General features: G+C 42.6%; 1 protein-coding gene across 1 annotated transcript in view; it reads left to right on the forward strand.

Annotated features, from left to right (window-relative positions):
- syt7a (synaptotagmin VIIa) overlaps positions 1-16,639 on the forward strand; it is a 124,585-nt gene that overhangs the window by 65,403 nt on the left and 42,543 nt on the right. The window contains exon 3 of the mRNA XM_035419141.1: positions 15,268-15,347. Within this exon, the coding sequence (XP_035275032.1) occupies positions 15,268-15,347 (80 nt within the window). The remainder of the gene's footprint in view (positions 1-15,267; positions 15,348-16,639) is intronic.

The following is a 16,639-nucleotide window of genomic DNA, read 5'->3' on the forward strand; positions in this document are numbered from 1 at the left end:
AAATTTTACACATTCTAATAAAATCTAATGGTAACTTGGGCGTATTAAGATAGCAGGTAATGAGAACTTATGAGATCATTTCTAATGGTTGCATCTACTTTGTGCTGAAAATAGATTTAACTATAGATAAAGAAAAGTAAATTTCATGATGCATTCAGTATGTTAGTGTAGTCATCTCTACCACTGACTGCATTTCTGACTTGGACACATGTGATCCCATTTCTAAATATTTGCAACATCTGTATCTATGTCTAACATATTTTATATGAATGGTTTAGTGTTGCTAAAGGTTTTTCACAATTTCTCTTGCAGGTTAATGCAGTTAAGATGAGCAGGATTCAAACAGATTACAAAAAGATGTAAAGGGCACATTGTAGCGTTACTAAGAAATATATATATATTCAAACAAATATAAAATATAAGAAATATATATTAAAATCAAAATTACATTCTTTGAGCATGTGCCCACCCCAGTAGCCAGGAATGTCTATTAAATTAATGAATGCAATTTCTCATTTGTTTAATTAGATTTGTCGTCTTTTTAATGATTTATGTATGCTACGTAATACACATTTTATATTTTTATATTTTCACTCATTGCCATAAGATTGCACAGTTACTGCATCTGCATGAATATCTTCTTCTTTTTTTATTTCTATTTTTTTACAATTTTACTCAAATAAAATGCCAACACATTGCTAGGCTGGCAGCATGCAATGTTAAGTTCTAATGTTGCATCACACCATCACAACATTACCATTAGCATTCACTGACATTTGAACAACCAAGCTGGCTGATTTGATTGCATGCACTCTCATTTACTCTGCTTCTGTAAAACATATGCACTTGTCCATGTGTGGCTATAGCTTAACATATATACACCATTATGACACTTAGAATAACAGAACTGAAAGTAAATTGTAGTCGCATTCACTTCCCATTTACACCACTGAGTCCTGACAATGAGATAGCTGTTTAATTAACATTGGTTTCTAGCAAATCTAGTCAATTTGATTAGATTATTTAGCAAAATGGCATGGTCCTATTTTATTGTATGGCACCTGGCTTCTGTAAATTGCTTTGAAAAGAATTTCTGTGAGCAGGAATCCTTCTCCATTCACTGGATCTGTCCACTTTTATCATTTTTGGCACTTATGTTCTGAAATGTGTATCACTTTCCAGACAATTACCAGGCATTTTGTTTTTGAATAATCATGGTCATTAAGAAGATTTTTGCAATGATTTGCTTAGGTTGACATTTAATGTTCTTTGGGTCATAAATACTGAAGAATTGTGCCTGTCAAACTGGAATCTAATTATTATTATTATTATTATTATTATTATTATTATTATTATTATTATTATTATTATTATTAGGGTCTCTTTGTAACTGAGCATTATAATATCAAGTGTTATAGTTACTGATATAATAGTATACTTATAATAGATAGGACATCAGGAGCTTTATGATGCTTTTGCTGAGGCAGATATGCACAGGACTCTTACTGAATTGCATGAACAGTTGGGTACAAAATAAATGAATGATGGAACACGGTGCATTTGGCCATTAGGCGAGAGGAAAGAATCTCAGGTCGGAACTGAGACAGACGCAGATGTCTGCTCTAAAAAGTCACGACACTTGCCTGGGAAATGTGCATATGAAACGTTGGAGCATATCGCTCAATGTAAATTGTGATAATGATGGTGGTCTATATAAACAAATCAAGTTTACAGGTATTTTATTAGCTTTTAAATGCACACTAAACATTTCCATGTTAAATTAACTGTTAAACAGTACATATAGTCACAATTGGACTTATATGTATTCTGTTAGAGCTGAATTAACTCTCGACATTTTCCTGTGTAAATACACTGTTATGATTTTTAAGAAAATGTTTGATATTTCATATTGCCTTATTCATAATTATTCATTGAAAACTAAAGTTTGGTCATGCAGATGTCCAGATGAGATGTAACTGTGATTTGACCTAACTGGCTGGTCTTATATTAAATTCCATATGGAAATTCTTTTTTGGTACAGTACAATATGAATTAGGTCAGTTAAAGGGCACCTTAGTCCATCTACAAGAAAACTGAAAAATACGCATTTTTCTGGATTAAAATCCACAGAATCACTGTATTTTTACTTTCCTGATGTTTTATCATTGAGCAATCCCACTTCCTCGGCCCCTAAAATAAATCCATGATACCCTTCAGAGATAATAGGCAAACTATTTACTGTTGTTGTGGTTGTTATGTGGATTTACTGAATTAAGGTGGGCTGCCAGGCACCACTGCAAGCCTGAAACTGTCGCCATGAGGAACTGCAGCCAACATCAAGGCATGGAAGGAAAATAAACTGTAACCACTACCTACAAAAGTGAGACAAGCAACCTGTATTAGGTCAAACAAAAACATAATTTGTTAATTAATATGCAGCGCTGTGAAAGCCACAGAATCCACTGTTAGCGTGTCAGTAGTTTCAATCGGACATCTTTGTTTCACCTAATACAGACTGCTGTCTTGGTCTTTGTATGAATTATGTCTCTGGACCATTTGTCAAGCAACCTCCATCACCACCATTTCGATTGTCCCGCTAACTATAACGGATCTAGCTGTCTGTTCTCTCTACCTCTGCCCGCAGAGTCATTTCGCTCTTCCGCTCCCTTGTCACCCCTGAATTTCACCCAGGGGTCTGACAGACAGATTTTCATGTGGTACCGTAATGTGGAAATACCATAATGGTTTTCAGTGGAGGCTATCTGGTGCCGTGCGTCAGAATTGACCGCGTGGCGGTACGGTAAGAGCCTCTTTGCTGCAACCAGAAATTTTTTTCAAGCTTTCGCACCATTGTAATTTTCTCTATGTGCAACAGATCCCCTGAGGTCGATGGGCTATCCGCTTGAAAAAAACAAAACAAATGCTAGCTTGCGCCCTAGCTTTACACCGCCTTCTGAGCTGCCCGCTTTTTGTTCTCCAACAAACTTATGCGGCAAGGAAAACAAGTAAACAAAATTTCCATCATCTATTATTCCTCTCTGTTGGCACCCTTGGCTTCCGGCAGTGCTGTATCAGTGTGAGGCGGGTTTCTGCACACAAGGCCCGCCTGTTTCTCTTTTTGTTGTCAAACTGGCGGTTTGCTAGCACTAGCACTAGCTAGAAGCGACGGGACTGGTTCTCCACTCAAAGCGCACCGTCGGTAGCCTGTGGGGTCCCGCTGCCGGGGCCGCGTGCTCTGTGCCTGCCCTGCGTGCCCGAGGTCGGGGGGCTGCGCTCTGTTGTTCCCCACCGTCTCCACCGAGGCGGTTTTTGTGCATCACGCCGCCATGTTTGCGCAGGTCTCGTCAACACCCATTAAAATGTCATTCTTCATTCTCGGCTGCGTGACTGAAGCTCGGCTCAGTACGGAAGTGCACTGGGAACGATGTTTTCGCTGCCTGCCGCGCGCAAAGAAAACATTTACTTCGAAGACTGGGTCGGCGATATTTTGTATTTAGTAAATCGTGCGTTCAGTCGTTCATACAAACTGAAGAAAACGGGAATTTTAGCTTTGTGTACTCGTTAGCCTGTTTTTATTCCTCAATTTTTATTCTTTTACTATTCCTCCATGCACAATCTTTCAAGGTTATTCGCATCCTTCGGTGTTCATCTTTTGAACAGACCACATAGTGCTGTACATACAGTAGCCGCATAGTATGGTCCATTTCATTGGCATGAAGCATGAAAAGCATGCATAGCTTACATTTTTGCATAAAGTTTATATTACTTCACTGTTTTATGGACAATAAATGTGTAAGTTCATTTTTATTTTAAATGAACATTTTTGTTAGGTGGGTTTAAAGGAGACACTAATAAAAGTAACACTGTCTGAAGTGGATATAAATGAGCATAACTATTTCTCTGCATGATCAACTATTTATTGTCATGTTTTGTTAGTGCATAATATTCAGATTTAATCCATATTGGTTTTTTAATACCTTGTATGTAGAATAAGATGCCTTTTCTGTCTTTTATCCATAAAATATTCCTGTTCCCATTAAGCCTACTTGTCCGCTTCAATGAGGATTTCCTTGTTGTTGACCTTTAAACCCTTTCTCTCCCAATTGTGATTGCAGCTGACTAATTAGCATTAATAGCATTCGTATTGAACCTGCAAATTTCAGTCAGGAAGTAATCAAAAATCTTCAAAAAAAACTTTCTGTACTTTCAACAACCTGGCTGGATCAGATATTTTTGGGCAATTTCAAATACCAATGCAGGCCTGTAGGGTGTACAGAGTAGGATGTACAAAGAAAATTGCAACACTTTTGAAAAATAATGTCTTGAAGAGTAATGTCCACGATATTTGTGATTCTGTATCTAAATAGTTTTTTTTTTTTTAAAGCTATATTCCATTTCTATGTTGACAACACAGAAAATATGCAGGTCGCACCGATTTCAAATGCCGTTTACAGGCCATAGGACAGGAGCGTGTACACAATGAAAATTGTAACAAATATTAAGCTATGAATTACTGAAACGATTACATTAATATTGCTGTAAACTATCGGTTTTATATCACTTTACGATGGCTTTGCAGAGAGTATCCTCAAAATCTTTTTCACTGAGCAGTTTTTGTATAAAGAATATAATTCTTCCTTTTTGAGCAGGCAGTATAGCTCATTACAAGTAATTTCATATTTTATGCAGCTCTCTTTGCCTGTTTTATCAAGGGTGTGAATCAGGCGCCATCGCACAGTTGTATCTTGACATAGCACACATTTATTTCGATATTAATTTAAACTGCATATGTGGAGGGTTACAGTATAATGGCCATTTATCAGGATTTGAGGATTCACACATTGTTGCATGGTTGTTGTTGCATTTTTTCCAAAGATTTTTTCATTAATGCAATCCACTACTCTGGGAAGTTAACTTGTGTTCTGACTTTTCTCGCCAATACAGAAAGCCTCTTTGGAACATTCTGGAAAATATTCAGAAAAAGTGTTCAATTTTAATTTTATATGTCAGTTTATATATAGGTATTTTACATAAAAATATTATTACATTTTTATTTTCTTTTTTTCACAAGCGAAAAGACCATGGTCGATGCCTTTGGCAAAATCAAAAATAGACCAAAGAAAAGTTCTTATTAATATTAAACCATCGTTAGGTATGAATAATGATTAAGAAACCAATGTGAGCACAGTGTGAGCGCATAAAATGATGTAGGTTATCTTTCAAGCAAAACTCAAATTATCGTTCAGGTGCATAAAAACTTTGCTTTATAGCCCATGCAAAAGCACAATGTTCAACATTAAGCAGGTTGATGATTTTAATGAAGCGCACTTAGCTAATTAGGCAGAGAGTGGGGTAATGTTGAGAGAGGATGAAGAGACTTGAGGCCCACTTGTTCAGTACAAACAAACACAGCTGGGATAGAGAGTGCCAGCTCTCTCTCTCTCTCTATCTCTCACTCTCTCTCTCTCTCTCTCACACACACACACACACACTTTGTTGGAACTATATATTTCATTGCATTATCAAAATCTGTAAAATAAAGAAAACATCAATATCTATCAACATTACATTCATTTAGCAGATGCTCTTATCCACAGCAACTGAAAATGTTGCAGAAAATGTATTCATCTGATTAATGTAGATGACTAGCAATACTGCCAGACCCGGCTAACTGCATTCCCAGGCCAAACAGTGTACACGAAACATCACATTAACTTTGTTGACCATAGAAATTTTGAATTTATGCAGGTGGCATCAAACAGGCCCCAATAAGTGAAACATAAAACCAGAATAATATAACCTCGAACCAGAAAATGGTGTAACCATTTATATAAATTATTATAAAAAGGTGGGGAGTGGGAATGGGTGGGAAATAATAAGCGTCTGTAGAGGTGGGTCTTTAGTCTGCATCTAAGATGGTCAACTATTGTGCTGTTCTGACCACCATAGAAAATTTGCTCCACCACTGGGGGCCTAGTACAGGCATGCATCATGGCTGGTAAAGGCAGCCATGCAGAGAGGACACAGCCAGTCGCCTCCATTTTGCGGAACGGAGAGACTATGGTAAATGGACTGCATTTATATAGCGCTTTTATCCAAAGCACTTTGCAATTGATGCCTCTCATTCACCCATTCACACACACACTCACACACCAACGGTGAAAGGCTGCCATGCAAGGTACCAATCAACTCATTGAGAGCAATTAGGGATTAGGTGTTTTGCTCAGGGACACGCCCAGAGTGGGGGGATCAAACCGGCAACCCTCCGACTGTCAGACAACCGCTCTTACCTCCTGAGCTATGTCGCCCCTGGCCAGGGTGTAGGATATGACATGATTGGAGCTATGGTGGAGCTCTTACATTCACTTCGCCTGTAAGTATGTACCAATGTTTTAAACTTGACGCTAGCTACAGGTATCCAATGAAAATAAAAAAGGAGTGGAGCTACAAGAGAAAGCTTGGGCAGACTGTAAATATGCCAACATGCTTTATTACCAGCAGGAGTTTAGTGGCACATGCAGGGAGACCAGAGGGATAAGGAAATTGAAATAGTCCATGCGTAAGAATGCTGGGGTCTGGGCTAGGAGCTTTGCAGAATAGGTGGTGAGGAAGGGGTGGATTTTGTTAGATAATGCATAAAAGGAATGTGCACACCTGCATAGAAAGCATCGAAATGGTACGAGAAACCATGAAAGAAGATGACAGACCCGAGAGATTGAATGCCAAGGGAAGAGAGGAGGGGGGCCAAGTACAGAGCCTTTGGGCATAACATGATTATCTTTTGTTTTCTCACTCTCTTCATTCCTTTTCTGTCTCCATTGCTCTCTGTCGCATCTTTTGCGATGCCCTTGTCCATTTTTCCCCGTGTATCTCTCCATCCTCCTGTGCGGAGGATGCGCTGGTCTCATCCCTCTCTTCTGTTAACCCCCTCTTCCCTCATCTGTTGCCATTTATCTTCCTTCCTTCCTCTCCGCGCTTGTCCTCCATCTCATTGTCTCTGCTTATCTCTCCGTGTTCTTGTCTACGTGTGCATCCTTTCGTTTCCCCTCTCCCTCTGCATTTGCCCCTGTCCCTTTTTCGCTCTATCTCGCGGTGTCCTTGTCTCCTGTCTCTCTGTTTATCTCCCTTCCTCTAGTATCTGTCTCCTTCCCCTCTCTCCCCTCTTCTCCTTTATCTGCCCCTCTTCCATTTTGTCCTTTCCTCTCTCTCCGATTCTGAAACTGGTAGTCCAAGCAGCGTCTCAAAGAATTTGTGTTTCTTCAATAACCCCCAAGAATACTATATATTTTTCAGGGTTAGCTTAGCACAACTAATTCACTAATATACACTATAAAAACATTTATCACATCGCCCCCCTCCCCAACACACGCTCTCATTCACACTCCTATTATGATCAGTATTCTCCACAGATAATCAGTATAATCCCTCTGCATCTTTGCTTCAAAACACTTGCCCTCAGGAACAAAAGGACTTTTATGAACAACTCCATGTTTTCTAGATAAGAAGTTGTGAATTGCATATTCTTTCATTTGACCAGGCAATTGATAATATTCAGTCATTTCAAGTTATAAAAAAATACTCCAAATAATATTCTGTTATATAAACAGAATGTATCAGTTTGCATAGCTATATCTACATATATATTGAAAATGTGAATATGAAATAATTAATATTGTAAGGATTTAAGGATGTCACGAGACATGCCAGGCGGATCGCATTTTTGAGCCACTGCGCTCATTTATTAATCCAGAACAATGCAGCTTCAAACTCAAGCCTGTCACCCAAATTCAAATCTGCCAAACACATGACGGTGAAATCCACACCGACTATCTCACCCTAATCCCAGACTAGTTACATCAAAACAAGGAAGTCATTTGTGACCATTAAACTATACACACAAGCAGCGTCCTGCTAGTTACCCAGCCGCCATTACACTACCCCCTCCCCCCCCCCCTCACAATTTCAAAAAACCCTCCAACTTGTCACACGCCCACTTTATTGCAGTTCCTGCTTTAAACAAACCAGTGGGTGGCATGAACGTGAGCTTCTGCCCACTCCCGGCGACTGCGGCCTGTTGCTGGGGTGCACTGGCGGCTGCCACTAGCGAGGTGCTGAGGGACGTGGGTGGCTGCTGGGGATTGACGGCTGCAGACTGCTGCATGGGGGCGTTTACTGCAGTTCTGGGAGCAGGGACCCCTGTACGACACCAGGCACTCAACATACAGGATCACCTCCCACCAGTGAAGCTGATGTCAGACCCAGTAAACCACATTGGACAATTGCTGGAAGACCATGCAGGGACCTCTCAGTCATTTTACGACTTCGGTGTCCGGCCCTTTCGTTGGTGGGTGTTGTACACTCAGGCCGTGTGCCTCAGCTGGATCACCCTGTTGGAGCAGTGCAGTGCAGGTTGTAGTTCCTCTTCTGCCTTACACTTGCACTGCTGAGGTACTCCTGACCCAGCTCGTGGATGCAGCCCAGGCGGTCCTGCAGCTGGTGGATGTACTCTGGGCCCAGTGTGGTGGGCAGGTCAGTTTGAGGGGGCCTGCTAAACACTAGGTCAACCCAAACAGTAACCCAACCCATAGACACCTGCACAGCCATCCTGTAGAACATCAGGACTGGGGGCAGGTACAAGTTCCAGTCACGGTGATGGTGAGCTGTAAGCAGTGTCAACTGAGTAGATCATGTACGGTTAAACCTCTACTAGACCATTGCTCTGGGGGTGCAGTGGGGTGGTGTGGGTCTTCACACCTGTGGAGGCAGACTGGCTTTGAAATTCCTTTGAGAACATGCCTGTCACCAGACACTCTACCATCACCAATGCTTGTTGTGAGGGAACTGTGTATACCTCTGCCCACTTCATGAAGTAGCCCATGGCCACCAGCACATAGCACTTCCCTCTGTCGGTTGTCAGGAACATGTTAATGGCTAACCATGACATGCTACCTGCTAACAGTCCCAGCTGAATTAAACTAATGGCAGAACCTGTGTCAACTAATGCAGTTGTTGGTGTGCCGGCTACCTCACAGTACACATAAATGCTATTCTCGCTGCAGCCCAAGCGACTCACCCTCTTCTTCTCAGGGCACTCCAGTCCACAGACTGACAGTGCCCCAGTTATGCCAGTCTGCCCCTGTTTTCTGACTGCAGTTGCCATTTTGCATCATCCTGCAGCTTCCAGTTACACACCCTCATCAGATGACATTTCTTGCTGCATTTCTTGCAGCACTACAATGCATGTCGTTGTGTCGTCACCGCCCGAGTCGGAACTAATGTCACTTCCAGATCGCCCCTTTCTTCTGAGTGGCCCGCCACTCTTCGGCCTGCTCAACCAGGGCCTTGCTCAGGTTGCCGCGACCGCGGACCTACTGCCTCAAGTGGCACGGATTTAGCCCCCTCAGGAACATGAAGAGGGACAAGCTGTCTCTGTAGGCACGCTGGATTAGCCGCTGAACGTCCACAGCATGCAGGCACACGTTCTCCCCAGACCTCCTCTCTTTCGAGTGTAGTGTCTTTAAGAGCACCTCCCCAACCCGACTGGCCAGTGCTGAACCGAGGCTCTCGAAAGACGCTGATGTCCAGGAGTGCCTGCAGTGCCTCACCTTCCAGGGATGCCGCCAAGTTGACATCCCCCTCCTGCTCAGTCCGGAGAGCCGTATCTGTGATGAGGATAAACTGTGCGAGGTGAGCTTGCTGGCTCCCTTTTCCATCAAACCGCTGCACTTTCATGCTCAGTGGTACGCATCCCCACGTAGCTAGTGTTAGCGGAGGGTTCCCCATGCCAGCTAAGCCATCACAGGTGCAACTCGAAGGGAGATGCCACACTGGGGCTAACAGAGGGTACCTCTGACCTCCAGTGCTACAGTCAGGGGCTCCACTAGCCTCCTTGTTATTAATAGCTAGGCCACGTGACTCTAGCTCATTAGCCTGCCGAGCAGATACCAGCGGAGGATTCCACCAGTCCATGGCTTGTGGGCCATAGGCTCCACCAATACTCCTGGAACTAGCAGTTGAACCCTGCACCGCCGACTTGCTAGTAGGGCTAAATCGAGGGTTCCCGCAGTCCCCAGCTGGCCAGCCACAGGTTCCGCTAGCCCCATGTGAGGTAACCAGCTTGTCACCTCAGCGGGAGGGGGGGGGGGGGGGGGGGTGGGGGCGGGGGGTTTGGGGTGGGCTGCAGCCAGCAGAAATTGAACTTTTTGCTCATGGAAGCTTTGCTTAGACTCGCCCGGCAGCCAACCCATTAGTCCCACCTCCCCGCTAGCCCTTTCCCGCCATGGGGTGGCTATCCGTGCCGCTGACCTCTTGCGCTCGCTCATCCCCTCCAGTTGTCTCTCACGAAGGCATTGAAGTTCATCTTCGATTTGAAGACCTACTGCTGATGCCAGTGTAAAGATTTCAGCGAGAGACATGCCAGGCGGAGCACATTTTTGAGCCATTGTGCTCATTTATTAATGCAGGAGAATGCAGCTTCAAACGCAAGCACGCAGAGTGCAGAACTGGATGCCAGGTGGGTTGTCTGCTCTTTTTATAACGCAACCTGCTGCCCAAATTTCGAATCTGCCAAGCACATAGCGGCAACAGCCCATACGGCTATCTCACTCCAATCCCAGTCTAGTTACATCAAAACAAGAAAGGCATTTGAGGCCATTAAACAAAAAATAGACACAAGTGGCAATCAGCTAGTTAGCCTGCCATTACAGCATTAATCATTCCCTGTTGGCTGTTACATTGCTGACAATGAATGCTTGCGCGGGTATTTTTGCCAGTTATCACTGAGGGAAAAGATGGCAGTTGCAATGCGTGTATATCACACCAATGAACCACTATAATGTCGAAATATCAGTAAAATAAATGGAAAACATTCTTAGAATAGACTTGGACTTTTTCTCCCTAACTACAGCATGTGACTTTCTTTCATTTTGTTACAGTTTAATGCACACTGATCACCAGCCATACTGCTACAGTGAAAGGATGAATTAATTAGAATCACAGATATACTAAAGGTTTTGTAAGTTACCATTTATCAGGTGATTAGGAATGTTAATCGATCAAAGAACAGAAAATAACAAATTACATTTTAAAAGCAATTAGAAGCCTATGATGTCAGCGCTCGCGTGCTCTCCAACGCTTTGCATCTTCCCCCAGCTGCTCAATTAAAACGACGCACCTTGACATCAGGTCCTCGTTTCCAATTAAGCCGCGTTAGAGGTAATTCAATCCGCTTCGCCGTGAAACAAGAGGCGCGGGGTGAAAAAAAAAAAAGAAAATCGGCCGTGTGTGAAAATAGGCTTACGTCTCCACTGCTGCCAGGAGATGGGCTTCTCTTTGAGCTCATTTTCACCGGCGACATCATTTCTCTGTCCCTGGAGACCTGGCAACCTCACACCCTTCCTGGGTCAGAGGTGGGACTCTAAATGTGGGAGAGGATGGTCCACTGTAAGATCTAGCCTAAGAGAGCCAAAACAGCAGCTTTTGTGAGAGCTCTCTTTTAACAATAGGACACATTTTTTGATGTTGTTTTTTTACGTGCAGATTCACACAGTGCTTTCGAAAACTATTACAAGTAAATACTGATATATTTGCAATGTTTTACACTGTTATATACTCTATATTTTACTCTATTATAAGATTTTAAGATAACATTGCATCACCTAATGAGGTAAAGCGCAATCCAAACATTTTATAAGAATTCTTATTTAGGTCAATAATGTATTTAAAAGGATGTTTATACAGCCTTTGTTACTAATTAATGTTTATTTCAGTTTGAATAGATTCGCAAACAGAGGGCAGAGAGCTCGTAAAAACTGCTTTGATGTTTTCTGGGACTGAGATGGTATTTAAGACCTGTGCGGTTTCAAAATAAAAATGAAGACGTGAAGAGTGTCGGCGGTGCCTCTTGGGTAGAGGGCGCGAGGGAGGGAAGCGATCTGTGATTGAGGCCGAGCGAGCGAGCGAGCGAGCGAGCGAGCGTCCGTCCGCGTGCGGCCCCTCCGCAGCGGTGACGATTACGGGGCTGAGGGCACGCCGCGGCCTCCCTGCCTCAGCGGGGCATCCAGATCTCCCTGTTCCTCTCCTCCTCGTTCCTCTCCCTGCTCCTCCCAGCCGAGCAGACTGTCGTTTTCTCGCCCGCGATGTCTCTCGCTTTCTAATTCCTCGTCTCTCTTTCCTACTGGTCCTTACTCTCTCTCACTCACTCTCTCTTTCTCCCTCTCCTTCTCTCTCTCCCTCTCCTTCTCTCTCTCTCTCTCTCTCTCTCAACTCTCTCGCTGTTTCTATTTTTGGTTCTATTTTAATCATTCCTCCCTCCTGCTCTGTTTTTCTCTCACTCTGTCCCCATCTTCCTAAACATTTTATGATGCCTTTGAATGATAGATGAGTTGCACTTGATAGCTTGTTCTTGCCTGTCAGCAGTCAAGTCTCTTCTGCTTTCCTAGGAGTCGTCGTGTGTTTAAGTATGTGTGTGCGTGCACGTGTGTGTGTGCGCGCGCGTGTGTGCACATGTGCGTGTACGTGTGTACATGTGTATTTGACCACGTCCTGTGGGCTCTTGTACTCATAGCCGCTAATTTAGGTCCAATCTGTTAGCACAGGCATTCCACAGATAATTGATAATGACAAGGGTGCCAGGGTTTCTAATGAATCCATCCTCCTCTCAATATCATGCGTGGTGTGGTGTCATGAAGCTCGAGCGCAAATTCTCACGCAAAACAATAATCAGGCTCCACAGCTGTGCGATTAAACTGGTGCCCTGGCCTTTACTGGAAAATGGAATGCAAATACGATAATGTTTTTGCATAATCTGTGAAAAAGCCATGTTTTTTACGAAGCATCCATTTCAAATGTATTGCCTAATTGGTTCGGATGAAAAGAACGGTTTGGCTTTTACCTGCATCTAATTCATAGGCTCCCACATTCATTTTAAAGATAAATCAAATGCTGTTTGCTAATGGCTTTCCTTTTTGTTTTTGTAGGTCAATAATCTTCTAGGTTAAGGTTAACTGTAAAATGGACAGAAATTAAACTACGGGTTCGTCAACTAAAAGCATGCATTTACTCCCAGTACGTCTCTCTTACTTAGCAGCGTGACCTGTGATTCCTTCCGAGAGCAACTCAGCCCAGCTGATGTAGCAATAATGGAGGATCATGGGAATCACAGATTTTTATAAGTCCTTGTTAAGTTACAAAATACTGCCTATGACATTATCTCTTCCAGTACTACGGTCTCTAGAGCACATGACAGCAATTATCTGCTAGATATGCTGTACCTGAATCAGTGTTACAAAAGAACAAGTTTAACTCAGCGTGAGTGCCTTGTGTAGTTGCATTTCTGGTTAAATGAGTGAGCAAAAAAAGGACATCTCAAATAATGTGTGTATTGTACATGAACATGAGAGAAACGTGTATTAAAAAAACAAAACCAAAATGCATTGGGGTGGCTGGCCGTCCCCTCCCTGCCATATCCTGGTCAAGGCTTGGCTCTTCTCCTGCCTGGCACCCAGGTGCTGGAGTGACCACCCTCCTTCAGTCAGCTAGTGCATAGTGACATGGGATAATTCAAGAGTATATGTTAGGATGTGTATACTGTATGTATGTCTGGTGCTGCAGCTGGGTGTGAGGTGGTGCTTGAAAAGATGAGATTTCCGTTTGAGATGAAAACTGGACAGGCGCTCATCTCTTCAAGCAATGCCTCACTCCCAGCCCACAGCACATGACAGGGTCCATCCTAGCCTATACACTTGACTTATCACTTGTCCACTATGCCCTTATGCTTGGACTTTATTGTTATGAATATGACACACTGCTGCTTGTTTTCTATTAAGTTCAAAGTATAATTTGTCTTTTGCTTTGTACTAAGCTTTAATGTATGTTCTTTATTCCTTACGGTCAATGCACTTATTGTTTTCATGGCACTTAGAGGTTAGTCATTGACCCTGTCAGTGTTCACTCTTGATGCTGTAAGGCACTCTGAGTGTCTGCTGAGTGTCATGAATGCATTAATGAATCCAGAACTTTTAGAGTAAATCAGTATTTTAAAATCCTACAGTTTGATAAGTTTGTGCCTTGGGGGGGGGGTGGGGGGGTGGGCGGGTGGGCGGGTAGGTGGGTGGGCAGTTGGGGGGTGGGGGGGTGGTTGGGTGGCCTTTAATACATCTTGAGAGTTGTAGATATGCAAATATTGAAAGGATCTAAATAACCATCCCTAATGTGTATCATTATCTGGATGACAAGCGGAGATTATCATTACGAATATAAAGTGTATGGCTCCATTCTGGGTATTTTGCATATTGTGCTGGTTGCTGTCCAGAATAAAATATTTAATTGCATATTTAATGTTCGGATTCACTCCATCTGATGTACAAAATGTTCTTTATACGTGGTGAAATGCAAGCATCGTATAAAACAATTAAAGTTGCATTTCTTGTTGTTTGCCTTATTTTGAATCTAAATGAAATTACCTACTTCTACTACTGAACAACTATTAATCAGATTATATTAAGTGATGCCTTTTTAGCTTGGAAACTGTCTTTAGACTTTTTTTTTCTCACTATCTTATTTGGCAATGATGCTGTTCAAAATATATTTTATAACAGAGATGATTGGAACAAGCTAGCTACTAGTTCCCTAACGTGTTTTAACTAACAAAGCAAACAGCAGCTGTTGATAGGATAAACATGAAATCATGAATACACTAGCATGGAAATATGATTGACTAAAAGCAGTCTCACTTCATTATTTAACTTAATTGTGTATATCGTAAGGTAATTGTGTTAGCTAAGAGCACTTGTTGGATATATCTTTGATATTCAATTGACCTTGGTTGTGACCTTGTCTGACAGAGGGATATACACCAGACAGCAATAGTAGCCCAATGTGGGGCATATCACTATTTCTGAACAGTCGTTTGACTGCAACAGTGGCTAACAGAAAACTTACTGCCATGGTGCTAGCAATGCAGGATACATTTGCTATAGCTAGCTAAATATTTCAGATATGGAATTCACCTGTTTATTTGTAATGATATCTTTTATTTCCACTGTTCTAAGAAAGACAAGTGCTTTGGTGCTTTCCTAAGCTATGATAACGCCACCAATATTTTAATATTTTGTCTCGAAGCTCCAGTCAAACCACCCATTCCAGAACCCATGAAGTAGGATGTCTGTTGCATTGAACTGGATGTCCCAGTCAAAGATTTTTGGTTATGACTGACACATCCCTTACCACACTCTTCTTCTCTCTGCCCCCTCCCTCTATCCTACCCAGGGGAAGAGAAATAAGCCCGGAGTGGAGACAGCAGGCACTCCGGACTCTGCACGTGGCCGGGGGGAGAAGAAAGCAATCAAGTAGGTGCCCGGGTGCCAGGGGCGGGGTCAAATTCCCCAACGATACACCTTTCGACCTAGTCCAACCCATAATGCCCCTCACCCCCTCAGAAACATGTCCTCCCTGGCTCAGGCTCTCCTGGTTTTGGATTGCAAGCCTAATGTTCCAGCTGAGTTCCTGAGCTTGCCAGAAAACTTAATTTAGCTCCAGTATTTTAAATGATTTTTTTTTAATGCACGGCCGAAATCTGCAAATGCTTCTTGAGAGCAAAACCCTGAAAAACACACTCTGGTCTTTTAAACTGCTTGGTCGATAAATTAGTACAGCAGAGCAACAGGAAGCTCAGATGGATCTCAAACCGGACACCATTCAGTGCAAGGACTAGAGTGCTTGTGGAGTACAGATGGTCCCTAGTGTATCAATATTCTCATCTACTCTATAAATATATGCCCTTCAATGCACTGTATTTATGGAGCTACGTAATGTTGGTACTTCAGAGGTGGCAGTTTTTCACATAGTTCAAAGAGTCTTCTTTCAGTGGCATATGCTGCCGAATTGAGCAGTATTAAAATAGAAAAAAAGATTTCCCGATTGAGGATGTGTCTGGACACTTTAAGAAGCAATCTGCGGTTGTTAATAGGTCTGTTTCTTTTTTTTCTTTAATGAATCCTTTACCAGACCCTTTACCAGAGTGTTTCCATAGAGGGATAGATGATGATCCTCAAGCTGATGATGGTGAGATGTAGGTTGGGTCAGAGAGAGGAAGGGCAGAAGAATTGAATAACCGGCCCTGTCAAAAAAACAGCCCATTTACATGGCATTACAGAAAGAGAAGGATGTGACCAAAACATGCACAGCTGATCCCAAATTAAGAGACATTCAAATTTGTGGGCTAACAGGGAGTGATGATCGTAACTGTCTTGTTTTCACATGTTTATGGATGCTGATGACATGAGTCAGCGCCTATGTGCATAGAGTAGCCTAACACTCGGTGATAAGAGCCCAACTCATTAACCGCCAGGAAAAGGTGCTTGACCCGGTAGACAGGTAGCAGGATTGGTTGTAAATGACTATTGGCCACAATGGAGTTTAATAAGGTAGTCTTCTGAATTTTAAAGTCTGTGACTAGGCCCATTGGAATTCTACAGAAAGTGTAAAAAAATAAAGGAAAGCAAAGATTCATCTCTGAAAAGCAGAACACCAGGAAACAGCATTTAGTAATTGGTGCTGCTTATTTAGTGTTCAGCAGGTATATCCAACAGACATACTCCTTGGGCCTCATTTGCATAGGCCCAAGATCTTCACCTTCATT

Source organism: Anguilla anguilla, chromosome 5 (assembly GCF_013347855.1).
Source record: "Anguilla anguilla isolate fAngAng1 chromosome 5, fAngAng1.pri, whole genome shotgun sequence".
Classification (NCBI taxonomy): domain Eukaryota; kingdom Metazoa; phylum Chordata; class Actinopteri; order Anguilliformes; family Anguillidae; genus Anguilla; species Anguilla anguilla.